General features: G+C 34.6%; 1 protein-coding gene across 6 annotated transcripts in view; it reads left to right on the forward strand.

The window, feature by feature from the left end:
- UPF2 (UPF2 regulator of nonsense mediated mRNA decay) overlaps nt 1-17,209 on the forward strand; it is a 201,291-nt gene that overhangs the window by 76,631 nt on the left and 107,451 nt on the right. For all 6 annotated transcript variants that reach the window (XM_043966392.1, XM_043966388.1, XM_043966394.1 and 3 more), the window contains 6 exons: nt 744-857; nt 1,218-1,334; nt 2,707-2,892; nt 5,897-6,100; nt 7,024-7,299; nt 9,363-9,546. In XM_043966392.1, coding sequence (XP_043822327.1) covers nt 744-857; nt 1,218-1,334; nt 2,707-2,892; nt 5,897-6,100; nt 7,024-7,299; nt 9,363-9,546 — 1,081 coding nt within the window. The remainder of the gene's footprint in view (nt 1-743; nt 858-1,217; nt 1,335-2,706; nt 2,893-5,896; nt 6,101-7,023; nt 7,300-9,362; nt 9,547-17,209) is intronic.

Consider the following 17,209-nt stretch of genomic DNA (forward strand, 5'->3'; position numbering starts at 1 on the left):
TGAAGAATTTTGCCAAAAATAGATCTTACCATGTCACTGTCCTATTTAAATACTAGAGACTTCTTTTTACTTCTAGGATAGAATATAAACTCTTCAGCTGTGGAGCCATTCACAATCTGGCCCCAAACTGTTTTGTCAGACTTATTATACATTATTCCCCCTTACTCTGTGACCCAGACAAACTGGCCTTTTCTCAGTTCCTCATACCTGGTCCTTGGGTTTCTATCATGGTCCATGCCTTTGTAGTGACTGTCCCTTAAACTTGGAATGTGGATGTTCCTCACCTTTGTTTCAGAACCTCTCACTGTAACATACAGATAAATTTCCTTATTCTATACAAAGTTGCTTCTCATTCTTCACTGTCATCTCCCCTCCTTAATGACATTGTTTGTCCTGATAGAATATAAGTTTCTTGAGAGTAGGGATTTGCATTTGTATCCAAAGTACCTAGCACAGGGCCTGGCATAGTATAGGAGCTTGATGTGTACCAGGCCCTGTACTAAGGCTAGAGATTCAAAGGGCAAAAGAGAATCTTTGTTGTCAAGAACTCACTGTCCGATGGGGGAGACAACATGCAAATAATTGTAAAAATAAGCTATATGCAAGGTAAATTGGAAAACAAGAATTTAGAACTTTTTTTTTTAATCAAAGTAAACACAACAGTTACTGATTTTTTTCTATCAAAAGAAATTAACATATTTCAAACTTATATACCTACATGTTTTTTCCTTTTTTCTATATAGGTACGAAAAAAGGACCAGATTAATATTGAAACAAAGAACAAAACTGTTCGATTTATTGGAGAGCTAACAAAGTTTAAAATGTTCACTAAGAATGATACACTGCATTGTTTAAAGGTTAGTGTTGTGATCTTTCCTTTTGATTTGATGGAAATAAAAACCTTAAAGTGCTCTGTAAATTAAGTTAGTAATAATATTACAGGATACTGGCATTCATTTATGCATAATCAGAATAAATATAGCAAGGATTAGTAATGTAACCCATTGAAAAGTAAATTTGTTATTCCTATTATCTGTTATGTTCTAAAATTAGAAGTAATGAGAAAATCTAAGGTTAAAATTTTAAGTTTAAAGACAAAAGCCAAATTTCAAAACTTCTTAAATGCTGAAATAGGCCTTTTAAAAAAAAAGAATAAAAAGAGTTCTAAAGTTACACTTTATTTGAAAAAGTTAAATTATGGATTTTTTTTTTCACAGATGCTTCTGTCAGACTTTTCCCACCACCATATTGAGATGGCATGTACCCTGTTGGAAACTTGTGGAAGGTTTCTTTTCAGATCTCCTGAGTCTCACCTGAGAACCAGTGTTCTTTTGGTAAGGTGAAGAAATTTTTGTTTATTTTTAAAAAGTCAAAATAATTACCAGGGTTGGTCCAAGACATCTTATTCTTTTATTATAAGCATCACCATTACTTGATATTCAACGGATGGCTATACTTTAGTTTTATCCCTGTTTGAGAAATGCTGCCCTTTGCAGTTGAGAAGTATTTTGCCTTTCAGTATATCTAGTTGAGGTAATCCAGTATAACTAAATTTTTTTTTTAACCTTTACATGCAGATATTTGAGTCTATCTCAGGCAGCATTTTTCTCTCTCTTTTGTATTAGAGAACAGTATTATTATTATTATTATTACCATCTATAGGTTTTTCTCATCTAATTATAGTTTTTTAATCTAATTATATATAATTTAGTTTTTCTTGATTTTTGTGGTATTATTTTAAAATACTGATCCTGCCAGTTTTAATCACCAGGACAAAGTAATTAGCCTGTTTTCTTAAAGGACATTATCTTGAGACACAGCTTAAGTTCTTATTTCCTATTAGTACAATGTTGAGGAGTGGGTTATTTAATTTAAAACATTTGTGATCCTTTTCTGCAAAAAAAAAAAAAAAGATAACCAGCAGGCTAGAACAATAAACTGGATCAGGATTAATGTAAAATACTACCCTTAGTTTACAGATTGAACTGCAGAAGTACAAGGTTGGGGAGATAAGTTCTTCTGATATAAATGCTTATGATAAAGATAGGGAATTTTAGTGGCCTGTGACATTTATGACTCAGTATTATGATATGGAAATAAAAGACCAATGGGATATTGTACAGCATTAATATAAATCTATAGAATGATAGAAGTGATAGTTCTAGGGAATTCTGCCCTGCTGAGATTGCATTCGTTTCTGGGTCCCATATTTTAAGAATGACACACAGATGCAGGACACACAGGTAGCCAAATGAGGGTGATAAGGACAAAAGGAACAAGCATTATATGAAGTATTTGGAAGGAATTGGGTTGGGATTGCTTAGCCCGGAGAAGAGAATATTGGGAATGGGCAAATGATAGCCGACTACAGGTATTTAGGGAATTGTCATTTGAAAGGATACAGGTATCTTTCTTGACACTAGAGGGCAAAATAGATGCAGGGGGATGAATTTAAAAAATAAAAAGCTTTCAGCTTTCTATAAGAATCACCTTCCTAATACTTAATGGTATATGGAAAATTGAAATAGGCTTCTAAACAGAAGGCATTGGATTTCTTATCACTTGAGATCTTTAAGCAGAGTCTAGGTGACCACCTGAAGATGAGTTCAGTTATGAACTCATTGATTTTTTTGTTCCCATTCTGAGATTATATAATCTTTTAGAATGAAAGATTTTGAGATTAAGTTAGACTTCTTTTTTTTAAAGGAACAAATGATGAGAAAGAAACAAGCAATGCATCTTGATGCAAGATATGTCACAATGGTTGAGAATGCATATTATTACTGCAACCCCCCTCCAGCAGAAAAAACTGTGAAGAAGAAGCGCCCTCCTCTCCAGGAATACATCCGTAAACTCCTTTACAAGGACCTCTCCAAGGTTACAACTGAGAAGGTAAATCTTGGTGAAATCATTCATTGCTAGAGGTCCTGCTTTCTACCGTGTGACAGTATAATGTTTGTCTTGGGCTCAGCTCAATGTTTTTTGTGAGTTTTTTAAATCAACATAATGGGGGCAGCTAGGTGGCGCAGTGGATAGAGCACCAGCCCTGGATTCAGGAGGACCTGAGTTCAAATCCGGCCTCAGACACTTAACACTTACTAGCTGTGTGACCCTGGGCAAGTCATTTAACCCCAATTGCCTCCCCCCCTCCCCCCCCCAAAAAAAGAAAAGACTATCTGGTCCAACTCTTTTAGCTGTTAATGATAAGGACATTGGCCTGCTAGGTTTAAGTTGATTCTAACCAGTCACATTCTAAGTAGTGGTAAAGGTGGCAGAATTAGAAATAACATCCTTTAGTTGGTCTGTTAACCCCTAGTCCTTTTATTCATTGCTCTTTCTGCTGTATTATGTATCTTCTAGTGAATGTGAAGAACATTATACAAGAGTACTAAAAATTGAGGATGTGTATAATTGTTATTAGTATGTAGGCATCTATAAAAACCTTGTCTCAGTAATACTTAAAAATCAAAACTTTACTGGTAGAGTTCTTTTGGGGGAAATACTTGCCAGTGGTATTAAAAAAAGATTTTTGAAAACTTCCTAAAGTTTTGGAATATTTAGGGGAAAGAAAGAAAATTGGTGAATAAAAGATAACTAAGAAGATAATAAAAGGTAGCTAAGTAAAATCAGTCACCATTTACTAAATTCTTAATGGCCAGTCACAGTGCCAGGGATACAAATACAAAGACAGAAACAACCCCTGCTTTCAAGGAGCTTATGTTCTAATGGGAGAATTCAGTAGATCTATAAATATATCCAATAAATATGAAAGAATAAATATAAATGTATTCAAAGTAGTTAAGCACAAGATAGTTTGGTAACGGGGACGTTTGGGGATCAGCAAAGGCTTCCTGTGGAAGATGATACTTGAGCTACATTTTAGAGGAATTTACAGATTTTCCAAGACAGATGTCAGTAGGAAGTGCAATCCTGGCATGTGGGACAGCAGGACAAAGGGACAGAGTAGGAGATGGAGCTGAAGATAGGCTGGAGTCAGATCATATGAAGGCTTTAAAAGAGAAGGCAATGCAAAGCCTTTAATTGAAAAGGGAATGACATGGTTTAATCTGAGGGTGAGGAAAATTATTTTGTCCATGCCGTAGGATGGACTGCAGTAGTGAGAGACAGAGAGACTGATTTGGTTATTGTAGTAATCTCATTGAGAGGCAGGATTACCTAACTGTGTGAGTGAAGAGAATAGGTCAGATGTCAGATATATTGAGAAGATAAATTTGTCAAGATTTGACAACTAATTGGATAGGTAGGATGAGAGAAAGTAAAGAATCAAGGATAATGCTAAAGTTATGAACCTTAAACACTTGAAAAATGGCATCGCCCTTGACAGAAGTAGTGTTTATATAGCTTTTGTTTTCACATCGTTCATTTCTGAATATATCCCTTTTTAAAAAATTTTTTTAAAAAGTGGTTTGCTAGGGGCAGCTAGATGGCACAGTGGATAAAGCACCAGCCTTGGATTCAGGAGGACCTGAGTTCAAATCCAGCCTCAGACACTTGACACTTAACTAGCTTTGTGACCCCGGACAAGTCACTTAACCCTTATTGTCCTCAAAAAAAAAAAAGTGGTTTGCCAATGAACACATCAACTCTATCCAGGTATGGATTATTGTCCATTATAGTAGTTCGTCAGCCATCTTACAAAGGGGAAGGAGCTGAAAGAGTAATATTTAAACTGGGAAAATAATGGTGTGGGGATGTTGTAAAGCTTTGAAAATTAGTATCGTTTTTTGTTCAAAGCAAAAAAGGAGCTGTAGTAGTACTTTCCAGGATCTCAAAAACTATTTTAGAATTCATATTTTTAAGATACATTTCATATTATTAAGACATTAAAAGGTTAAAGAAAATTGCAAGTAAGTAAATATTCTTGTTGAAAGAAGACCATTGAATCAGTAAATATTATGAGGTGAACTTAACAATTTAGGTGCAATTTAGGGCAGCTAGGTGGCAGACACATTGAATAGAGATCTGGGCCCAGAGTCAGGAAGACCCGAGTTCAAATATGACCTCAGACGAGCAAGTCACTTAACCTTTTCCTTAGTTTCCTCATCTGCAAAATGGGGGTGCTAATTGTACCTGCCTCTCACAATTGTTGGATCATGTGAGATAATTGTAAAGCACTTAGCACATTGCCGGGCACATAGCAAGTACTATATAAATGATAACTACTATCATCATCCTCATCATTGTATAAAATAAGTATGAGAAGAAGTTGGTTGGGAGTAGCCATGGTAAGAGAGTATCCTTGGGGCAGCTAGGGGGCGCAGTGGATAGAGCACCGGCCCTGGATTCAGGAGGACCTGAGTTCAAATCCAGCCTCAGACACTTGACACTTACTAGCTGTGTGACCCTGGGCAGGTCACTCAACCCCAATTGCCTCACTAAAAAAAAAAAAGAGAGAGAGAGAGAGTATCCTTGACTCTTGACAAGACTATTTCTAGAAAAAGTCATCAGGAACATAGTTGTAGCTAACTCTGGAATTTTTAATAGTAAAATTATTTTTAAAAGGTCCTATATAATTGTGGTCTGGAAGTAGTTGTTACTTTGTTGTAGGTTCTCTCTTAAACAAATAATCCTGGAGATGCTAAAGAGACTCATTCCGCTTACTACAGTTTTTTCTGCATCCGCCCCCCCCCCCCCCCCATCCTGTACTTTTTAAGCTGATATCTGTGTGATTGCCAGGAAGAAGCATGATTAAATAGAAAAAGCAATGCTTTTTTTTTTTTAAGTACAGTAGTTCTTCATTGACATTAATATGTAATGTAAAATTAAAATTTTTGTGCATTAATCAAAATGAGATAATTGTCCTACTTTATTTCTTAATAAATAACACTGCCTGTTAAAATTTGCAATTACCTTAAACCAAATATTTCTTATTTAGGTACTAAGACAGATGCGAAAACTGCCTTGGCAGGATCCAGAAGTGAAAGACTATGTTATTTGTTGTATGATAAACATCTGGAATGTGAAATATAATAGCATTCATTGTGTGGCCAACCTCTTAGCAGGATTAGTACTTTACCAGGAAGATGTTGGAATTCACGTTGTGGATGGAGTATTAGAAGATATTCGACTAGGAATGGAGGTAAAAGCATTTTTCACAAAGCCTCCAAAATTTGTTCAGATGGAGAAATTAAAATAAAAATCCTTTAATTGCATAATTTTAAAATATAATTTTGACTTATGTTTTTAAGTAATAGATGAATTTTTGTATCAATTGCTTTCTCTTTGTAATTGCTATTTTTATTAGCATGTTTCTGCTGTATGGATTTCTTAGTCTCTTCTCTGATTTAGAATTTTTCTTTTTTGTGTTTGTCTTTTATCATTTTAATCACACTAATACCATTATGAGGTAACACGATGTAGTGGAATTGAAATGAGGAAGACTTGAGTTCATATCTAGATTTTGACACTGTAGCTATGTGCTCACAAAGTCACTCACCTACTCTGAGTCTCAGGCCATTCTTGTAAGGGAATTATGTTATAAACAGATTAGGAACTGCATTAGTAGACGAAGAGAAGTCAAAGGTTCATAGTATAAAATAAATTGTAATGACTTTTAGGTTTTCCACTTAAAGGTTTCCAAATATTGATAAATACTTTCAGGAACTTTGTTTAATATTTTCCTTAGAATTTAAGTTCTTTAATGGATTGTAGAGAAACTATATAGAATAATTAGGAGAAAGGTTGCATTTTAAAATGTCTAGAAATTATGAATAAGTTTAATGGTGCCTGGATGCTATTTTGTGAATTTATACTTATACTAATTTAAGTAATGTCAAACCATGGTAACTGCACTTTCCTAGGAAATAATAATTTATGCTCTAGGGGGAACAAGTTTGAGGGGTAGTGGGAGGAATAAGAAAATCTTTCCCCCCTTTTGTTTGTTTTTTTTGCCAAAAATTCAGCTTTTTGAATGGAAATGTAAAATTCCACCTGTTTACAAACACATACTATGTATGGGTCTTAAATATTTTAAGTTTTCTGCTTTTTTTTTTTTTTTTAAAGGTTAACCAGCCTAAGTTTAACCAGAGACGGATCAGCAGTGCCAAATTCTTGGGGGAACTTTATAATTACCGAATGGTGGAATCAGCAGTTATTTTTAGAACTCTCTATTCTTTTACATCATTTGGTGTTAATCCTGATGGTACTCCAAGTCCACTGGACCCTCCTGAACATCTCTTCAGAATTAGGCTAGTATGCACTATTCTGGATACCTGTGGTCAGTACTTTGACAGAGGCTCCAGCAAACGAAAACTCGATTGTTTCCTCGTTTATTTTCAGGTAGACATCAGATAATGTACTAGTTTTATATGTCATTAAAATTATTGCTAGTCTTCAACTTGTGTTAAATAATTGACTTCTTAGTATTCACAATTTATTGTTATTTTAAATTCAGTTATATTGTCCAGTGCAGAAAAGCATGTTAATTTTTCCTTAATTTTTGTTGTTATCCTCACATATCTGTATAGATAAAAAACTATATGAATGCTTTAGTTATAGTTTTATCTATAATTTATTAGAATTTCTATTATGATATCATTTAAGTGATGAAATTTTTTCTTTGATTTCTCTGCATCTTTTTGATGACGTGTATTGATAGGTGCTATAATTACAAATTTATTTTAGAATAGAATCTGGAATCCTCTTTGACAAGATAATTTTTTTGAAAACATAAATGTGGTCATTTTTAGAAGTAATTGTTTGCAACTCAGAACATTTTATCTTTACAATATAAGCTTGTGGACTAGAATAAATATACTGTAAATGAGCAGGCAGGAAGGTTAAGTGCTTTGAATTTTTATTTATATGTATATCAGCCCCAAGTTAGAAACAGTTGATGTTTCAGAGGTTCCTTTGGATTTTATAACAGTTACTTAAAAATGAATATTATAAATGTTAGGTCCCACATCAGTCCATAAATCCATTTAACCCATAATATATAACTGATGTTTAGTACTATATCTCCCTACTATTTCATTCTAGTTGAGGATAGCAGGAATACATTATCTCCAGCCCCAAAGGAAGAAAATAAAGATGTTTTTATTTAGCGCTGGTAATTAATTTACTCTAATGCATAAAAGAAGGTACTTCTAAGTCATTCATTACCTAGGTTTTATGAAGTGGCCAACAAAGCACAGTTCCTTTTGGGAATGGAGGCTTTCTCTTTTTTACTTGTATTTATTTTCAATATTAATTTTTTAAAATTTTGAGTTCAAATTCTTTCCACCCTTCCTCCTCCTCTCCCATCAATAGAGAAGGCAAATAATATATCAGTTAGACAGGTGAAGTCATGCAAAACTTATTTCCATATTAGCTATATCACCCCCAAAATGGGGGGGAAAGGCAAGAAAAATAAAGTGGAAAAAGTATGCTTGTTAGTGTATATAATAATCTCTTGGTTCTGCTCACTTCATTTTGTATCAGTTTATATATGTCTTCCCAGGTCTGTCTGAAATCATCCTGCTCGTCATTTCTTAAATATAAACTTATAATGATTTTCCATCACAGTTATATACCACATCTTGGTCAGCCATTCTCCAGTTGATGGTGATCCAGTGGAGACTTTTTCAATACTTTATTTGGTTGTCAGTACCAATTGTATTATTAAAAGGTGAAAATATCTCTGTGTCACAGTTTAGATTTCAGTTCTTCTATGGCATGTCTAGAATAATAAAGTACTTCAACTAGCATTGTAATGGACAAAAAAAATCTTTTAGCAGTGTCATTCCCATTTGTACTCAGAAATTGATACCCCTCAGACCCAGGTATCAGTCTGTCCCTGAATAAAGAAAGGTAGATACATCTTTAAAAGTTGATGAAATTAAAGCCAAAACCTTGCAGCAGAGAGAAATATCTGAGAGGTGAAATAAATTAATGAATTTGGGAAACTAGGCCAGAAATGATAGCTCTTTGTGCATTCCCTGAAATGAGAAGGAGTGTACAGTCTGAAAGAAATTTGAGCTTTTGATTGCCTGTTATATATTACTATGCTCACAGTAGTAGACTTTGCTCTTTTTGAATGTATGAATATTTAAAAATTTTAATTTTTCACCCACATTTCAAGTGTCATGCCTTTTGATATTTGAATTGGCTTTTCAAAACCAAAACACCATAGGTAAAATAAAAAGTTTTTATCAAATAGGCTGTAATTTTTAATCTGTTCACAATAGTAAAATTTTAAAAAATACTTTAAACTAGATTTTTTTGTTTTATAGTAATGAAAAGGACTAGAGACTCATGGTATACGTTTTGTTTTTTACTCTCAGTTGTTATCATATTTGGTATTTATGATTAAAATCTGCTACCAGTTTCTCATATAGCCAAATATTCTTATTTATTACCAGCGATATGTTTGGTGGAAGAAAAATTTGGACGTTTGGACAAAAGACCATCCTTTTCCTATTGACATAGACTATATGATCAGTGATACATTAGAGCTGTTAAGACCAAAGATCAAACTTTGTAATTCTCTGGAAGAGTCCATCAGGCAAGTACAAGACTTGGAACGAGAATTCTTAATAAAACTAGGTAAGCAAACTGGGGGGAGATCAAAGTGATTCTTGGTAGTTGCGTATCTGGTTTAATAGTAACAATTATAGTTTTATATTCATTGTGCTTTATATATATACATTATTCTGAGTTATGGAATATTTTTAGATATTCCTTCTTTGCAAATCACTCATTTCAGTTAATACCAATTTAAAAGAACATAACCTTGAAGGATTCACAGAAAATGTTGGTAAAGGAAAAGCACATTTCTTAAATTGTAAAACTTGCATATTTTTGGTTGTTAATTTAAGATTTAAGACTTTTCTTTGTATTTCAGATACACACACATGTATACTCTTCAATTTTAGTTGCAGTCGTCTTAAATGTTAGTAATAGTTTGTCTTTCCTTTTTAAAACTCTTAAATTTTTGTTCATTAGAGACACTGTAGCATATTGGATCTCTATCCAGCTGGCCTTTAAATCAGGGTAACCTGGGTTCATATCCCACCTTTGAGACCTACTGACTGTTGGTTACCCTGGGCAAATAACTTTACTTGTCAGTGCCTCAGACAGTCTTTTAAGAATACAGGTTGAAAAGTATCTGCAAATAAGTAATGGTAGAGAGAATTTGTTCATCTCCTCAGTAAAAGCTCAGGTCTTATGCCATTTACCCTTTTCCAGTCCCCCAATACTATGAGCATTATTAGTATCATTCATTCCCAGGAGAGCTAAGTATTCTTTTGAACAGTTCACATACTTCCTTTGGTAGAATGCTCCTTCCTATCCATTTATTGTGGAATTTTTGCATTATCAATAGGAATATAGAAGAACTGAACTACTCTTGTTTTGTGATTCATTTATTAGATAGGTCTATTTTCTAGTATTGTAGTTGAATAACTTGCTTGTAAACTGTATAAGAATGGTTCATCCAGAAATAGTAAATTAATTTATATATAGTGTTTACTTGTTTGAATAAGGAGAAATTAAATATAGGCCCTGGCATGTTAAAATTCTCAAAGAGAATGAAATCTATTCTGTTTCCATCATTTAACAATGCTTAAGACTAGAAATATATTGTATTTCTTGTTATTTAATATAGAGGGAGACCTAGGGCACTTAAGCCTCCTGGATTAGAGTCATCGAGTATCAGAATATAGGTTGATATTTCTCAAATTGTGGCACAGGCAAACTGAGTTTCAGTCACTGCCCAGTGTCAGAACCTTTTTGTTCAGGTAGTGGAAAGGACACCTTGCTGAGAGATTCATCTTCTAAGTCATTTGGTATTTTTCCTTTATTGCTTAGGGAGAAATCTCTTAAAATTGCTTTTCATGGTGAAGAAGATACTAATTTTTATTCTCTTAAATTGATCTTGTATATCCCTTATACTAAGTTCTATTTCCTTATAGAGAACTCCTGATTCTATTGTGTCTGGTATTGAGCAAAAAATGTTTGTTTTTTCAAGGTGCTACTGACTGAGCAAGTATTAAATTTCTTTCTGTTGTTTACAAGTTCACAAAGAGTTCTATATGATAATCCTATTCTTTTTTAAATCACCTTCAAGTTATCTATTTCCTTTTCTTTGATAGGTTGTCAAATGCTTATTTTCATAAGTTCTAAAAGGAATTCCTACTCCAAACAATTGCAGTAATAATACTATTCTTAAAATTCATGTTTATATGATTTACAGCAGATAATTCTTTATGTATAAGATGATTGTTTATACAGATAGAAAAGTTAATCCTTTTTTCACTCAGTTTGCTGAGGATGAAAATATTTGCCTTTGTTCTTTTTTTGGTTTGTTTTTAATTAATAATTTTTTTTCCCGTTACACATGTAAAGATAGTTCTCAACTTTTGTTTATACAAGCTTTCCAATTTCAGATTTTTCTCCCTCCCTCCCCTCGACAGCAGGTAATCTGATACAGGTTTTTTATTTATATTTATATATATATATATATATATACACACACACACATACACACACAATAACATTAATCATATTTCTGCATTAGTCATGTTATAAGAGAAAAATCAGAGCAATGACGAAAAACCTCAAAATAGAAAAACAACAGCACCAAAAACAAAAGAAATAGTATGGTTCATTCAGCATCTATACTCCACAGTTCTTTTTTTTTTTCCCCCCTGGATTTGGAGATCTTCTTCTATCATGAGTTCCTTGGAACTCTTCTGTACCATTGCATTGGTGAGAAGAATATGGTCCATCACAGTAGATCAACACTCAATGTTGATGATACTGTGTACAATGTTCTTCTGGTTCTGCTCATCTCACTCATCATCAGCCCACGCAAGACCCTCCAGGTATCTCTGAACTCCTCCTGCTCATTGTTTCTTACAGCACAATAGTATTCCATTGCATTCATATACCACAACTTGTCCAGCCATTCCCCAATTGATGGGCATCCCCATAACTTCCAATTCCTTGCCACCACATAAAGAGCAGCTATAAATATTTTTGTACATGTGAGTCCCTTTCCCCTTTCCATGATTTCTTTGGCAAAAAGACCCAAAAGTGGTATTGCTGGGTCAAAGGGTATGCACAGCTTTATCACCCTTTGGGCATAATTCCAAATTGCTCTCCAGAATGGTTGGATCAGTTCACAGCTCCACCAACAATGCATGTTCCAATTTTTCCACAGCTTCTCCAACATTTTTTATTTTCCTTTTTTGTCATTTTAGCCAATCTGATAGATGTCAGGTGGTACCTCAGAGTTGTTTTAATTTGCATCTCTCTCATCATTAGAGATTTAGAGCATTTTTTCATATGGGAATAGATAGCTTTGGTTTCTTCATCAGAAAACTGCCTGTTCCTATCCTTTGACCATTTCTCAATTGGGGAATGACTTGGATTCTTATAAATTTAATTTAGTTCCCTATATGTTTTAGAAATGAGGCCTTTATCAGAAGTACTGGCCATAAAAATTGTTTCCCAGCTTTCTGCCTCCCTTCTAATTTTGGATGCATTGCTTCTGTTGCCTTTGTTCTTCTTAATGACAAGTATTTATTGTGAACCACATTCTTTGCTTTTTATCACTATATATTTTCAATAAGTGTCAAGCACTTACTATCTACCAGGCACTATTCTAGGTGCTTGGGATATAGAAATGAAGATAAAGTCCATGAACTCAAGGTTTACAGTTAATTGAGGTGGAGTGACAAGGAGTTTATATACAAGTATTAATATAGAGAAGAAATATGATAAAGGCTATATAATATATATATATATATTTTTTTTTTCCCCCACATCTTTTAACTCCCCTTTTTTTACAAGGATGGTCCAGAAAGGTTTTAAGAGGTAGAGCTATGGAATGTCAGGCAGAGTGGACTGCCTGTTTATATATGCAGAGTCCAGAGAGTGTAGCAAGAGGTTGAAGGCCAACATTTGCCTAGCACATCTGACATGAAGGGTCGTAGAGTAAAATGAGGATGAGAAGGTAGGTTGGAGCCCAATTGTGAAGGGCCTAGAATTTCAGGCTAAGGAGTTTGTATTTTGTCCTCTAGGCAAAGGGGAGCAACTGAAGGTTTTTGATCTGGGGAGTAACATGGTCAGACCCTGTGCATTAGGAAGATTATTGTGGCATTCTGTGTGAAGGATGGATTGGAGAAGGGAGAGACTGGAGTCAGGAAGACCTGTTAGGAGGATGTTGGAATAGTCCAGGCAAGAGGTAATAAGGGCCTGAGCTAGGGTGATGGCAGTATGAGAGGAAAGGAGGGACAGAAAATACTATATCTCAGTGAGTTCTGAAAATGTGCTTTTCTCCTTCTAGTCTCAGTATTTTCTTGCGTATGCCCCTCTTTTTTTTATCCTTCTTATTTTGAGAAGAAAACAAAACATGAACTTTTTATGCTTTGGCAAGTGGTCAGAGGATCCTGGTAACTTAAAAAATGTGTTTATTATGGACAGAAATCAACAAAAATGAACATTTCAGCATACAAAAAACAGCATCGAAGTAGGATGTATATGAAACTATTACATACAATTTTTAAAGGGTATATTAAAAAAAAATAGGGTACCACTAAACCTACCTTGTTTATATGTCCCCTTCTATACTTCCTCTAGCCTTTTGTTTGTTTTTAAAATATTTCATTAATTTCTTTGTTAACATCACTATCCTGCCTACCAAGACTTCCCCTTAATTTTCACCACCACGCCCACAAAAAAGCCTTCCTTCCCTTGTAACAAATAAGTACAGTCAAGCAAAACAAGTTCATGTTCTGTCTTTGTCTGAGAAGATTTATATTTTGCACCTCTACATCCATAGCACCCTGCACATGTCCAATCTTATTTGATCTTGGAACCTAAGCAGCATCAGACCTAGTTAGTACTTGAATGGGAGAGCCTACAAATTCCGGGTACTGTAGGCTTGAGACAGCTAGGTGACTCAGTGGACTGAGCCCTGGCCCTGGAGTGAGGAAGACACGAGTTAAAATCTAGCCTCAGATACTTATTAGCTGTGTGACCCTGGGTAAGTCACTTAACCTCTGTTTGCCTTCATCCACTGGAGAAGGAAATGGCAAACCACTCCAATATCTTTGCCAAGAAAACTTCATGGACAGTATAGTCCACAGGATCATGAAAAGTTGCAGATGACTGAATGACAGAACAAAAAGTCCATCATTTTTGTTCTAGGCGGCAGGAAGCATGATTTGCATTGATCAGTATTCTTAGGTCTTTTATACTTGTTTGCCTGTATATCATAGTAGTCACATTTAGCATCCCAAAATCATAGCATAGTTTTAACTGTATTAAGGGTTGTGGGGACACCTTATAAAATTATTCTCCTGTTTTTTTCTTCCCATATTTCTTTGAATCCTTCTACTTCATCATTTTTTATGGTTCATTAATAATTTGTTATAGGTTGTATAACACAATCTGTTCAGCCATTCCCCAGTTGATGAGCAATCACTTTGTTTCCAGTTCTTTGCTGCAACAAAAAATACTTCTGTAAATGTTTTTGTACGTGGAAATCTTTTCCCCTCTTTTACCTTTTTGGGAATGTATGTCTCAATGCTATCACTGGCTCAAAGGATATGCATATTCAGTTGATCATTTGGGGGGGGGGCAGGGAGTATAGTTCCAAATAACTTTCTACAGTGTTTATTTAGACCACTTCACAATTCCGCCAAGAGTATATTTATTTTCCTGTCCTCCCGTTAACCCTCTGCTAACTGTCATTTTCCTTTTTCTTTTTTACCAATTTAATGAGTTTGAATTGGAAACTTAGAGTTACTTTAATTTGCACTTCTCATGTGATTTTTAGCATTTTTTTTGGTTGTTAATAGCTTGAATTTACTTTTTAAAAAACTGCTAGATTGTCTTTTTTCCTTTTTCTTATTGGTAAATTCTCAATAAATCTTAAGCATTATACCTTTTTCAGAGAAATTCCCCACAAAATTTTTTTCCCCAATTAACTGTTTTCCTTCTAACTCTTGACTGCATTGTTTTTGTTAATATAAAACCTTCTTTTATTTTATCTAATTAAAGTTTTCTTATACTTTTCATGATCATCTCTATCCCTTATTTGATCAGGAATTCTTCCCCCTCTACATAATGGTGAAAAGAAATCCTTTCCTCTTTTATTATCTATGATAATGGAAAGTTTAAAGAAGAGCCCTGTGTACATGACAGATCTTACTAAATATGTGGATTTCTGTTTCACAGAGGCCCGTGGAGGACTAGGTTTTGTTTTTCCACAGGTCAGGTAAATGATTAACTTAAAACCCAATAGGTAGCATCTCTGCTTGCCTTGGTTTAGTATTTGGGAAGGGCAAAACAGTTATATAAAAATGGAAATATTTATTGGGAATGAATGCAAAACAAAACCTAATTGAATATACTTTAAAAGCAATTTTTCAAAGTTCTGATGCCTAAAATTACTACAATCATTTCCCAAGATGCTTGCCCCTCTTCCATTTATTGAACCCTTATTTAAAAAAATAAAAGTCCAATATGCAAAATCGACCAGTACAGCTACCATCTAAGATAGCATATGCAACATTCCATACTCTTACTGAAAGGAAAGATGTGTTTCATCAGAGTTTGGCTACCTCAAAGTATTTCCTAATTAATCTTTAGTATAATTTTAACTGTATGGGAGCCCTTTTGGATTGCTATAGACAAGACAACTGTCTTTAAAGATGGAAAGTTGATGTGTACAAAAATTACAAAATGAGCATAGCAGTTCCTCAGTTATCTCATTAGATGTTTTAACACTCAAATGAAAATAATGCATATTAAGATTTTTAAAAATCATAGAAGTATGATTATAGTCTTATCACTTTGCTTGTTCATCTTTTTTTTTTTTTTTTTTTGGTGAGCCAGTTGGTGTTAAGTGACTTGCTGAGGGTCACACAGCTAGTAAGTGTCAAGTGTCTGAGGCCGGATTTAAACTCAGTTCCTCCTGAATCCAGGGCCAGTGCTCTATCCACTGTGCCACCTAGCTGCCCCACTTGTTCATCTTTAAATATTTTCTGTTTTAAGTTGTCAATTTTGATTGGAAACCTTTGTAAAAAAAATTTCTTACAGGCTTAGCATTGTGACACATGCAGATCGACTCTTAATCATGCTTTTTCACTTCAGCAGTTAAATTCATACAGAGGCACTTTGTACAGGGCTCTGGCTAGGCCTTTTGAATAGGATGACCAAAATAAAATAGATCTTATCCTCAGGAAACTTACATTTTATTAGCAATTTGCAACATGTTCATAAGTAAATACAAGATAGTTTGTCATGGTAGAGAAAACATTAACAACTGGGGTTAGAGGAGAGTGTGAAAAGCAATTACATTCAACTTTAACCATGAGGCATAGCACCTGATCCATGCCTTGAAGGAAAAGAAAGATTGTGAAAAGTTAAGATCTGTTTAATTCCTTGTTATTGTTATTTGTCCTTGATTTTCTTCATAATATTTCTTTTCTTTCCTTCCTTCCTTCCTTCCCTCTTTCCTTCCTTCCTTCCTTCCTTCCTTCCTTCCTTTCTCCCTCCCTCCCTCCCTTCCTTCCGTCTTGGCCAGGCTCACACAGCTAGTAATTGTCTGAGGTAGGATTTGAAATCAGGTCCTCCTGAATCCAGGGTTGGTGCTCTATCCACTGTGCCACCTAGCTGCCCTTTCAGACTATTTCTTGCTTCTGTCTGTTTCCACTCTGGTTTGATTCCTGACCACTTATGTCTTAGCTGTTATAATAGGATCTTCATTGGTTTATCTATCTTCAGTTTCTATTCTCTGCTCCTTTTTTAAATACCATATCTAGGATCAATTTTCCTTTTCATCACTTGGATCATTTTACTTTTAGGGTCAAGAACCTTCTGTGTCTTCTCATTGTCTATAGCCTGCCATTTTAAATTGTGGGACACGATCACATATGGGGTTGTGTAACTGAATGTTGGGGTCATGAAAAATTTGGCAACAGTAAAAGGTTATTTATATCTATTTTATATACCCATATACCTGAAGTCACACAAAAAATTTTCAGGTGAAAAGGGATTGCAAGTGGAAAAAGTTTAAGAAGCCCTGGTCTACAGAACAAAGCCCACAGTCTATACTGAGCACACTAATGGGACCCAATTCATCTTTCCAATCCAGCTACCCAAATTTCCGCCCCATTTAGACTAATTAAAGGCCAGCCCAAGTCCTCCTTCATCTGAGAATTCTTTGCTCTAACCATTTCAGCCCAAGAGGATTACT

Source organism: Dromiciops gliroides, chromosome 5 (assembly GCF_019393635.1).
Source record: "Dromiciops gliroides isolate mDroGli1 chromosome 5, mDroGli1.pri, whole genome shotgun sequence".
Classification (NCBI taxonomy): domain Eukaryota; kingdom Metazoa; phylum Chordata; class Mammalia; order Microbiotheria; family Microbiotheriidae; genus Dromiciops; species Dromiciops gliroides.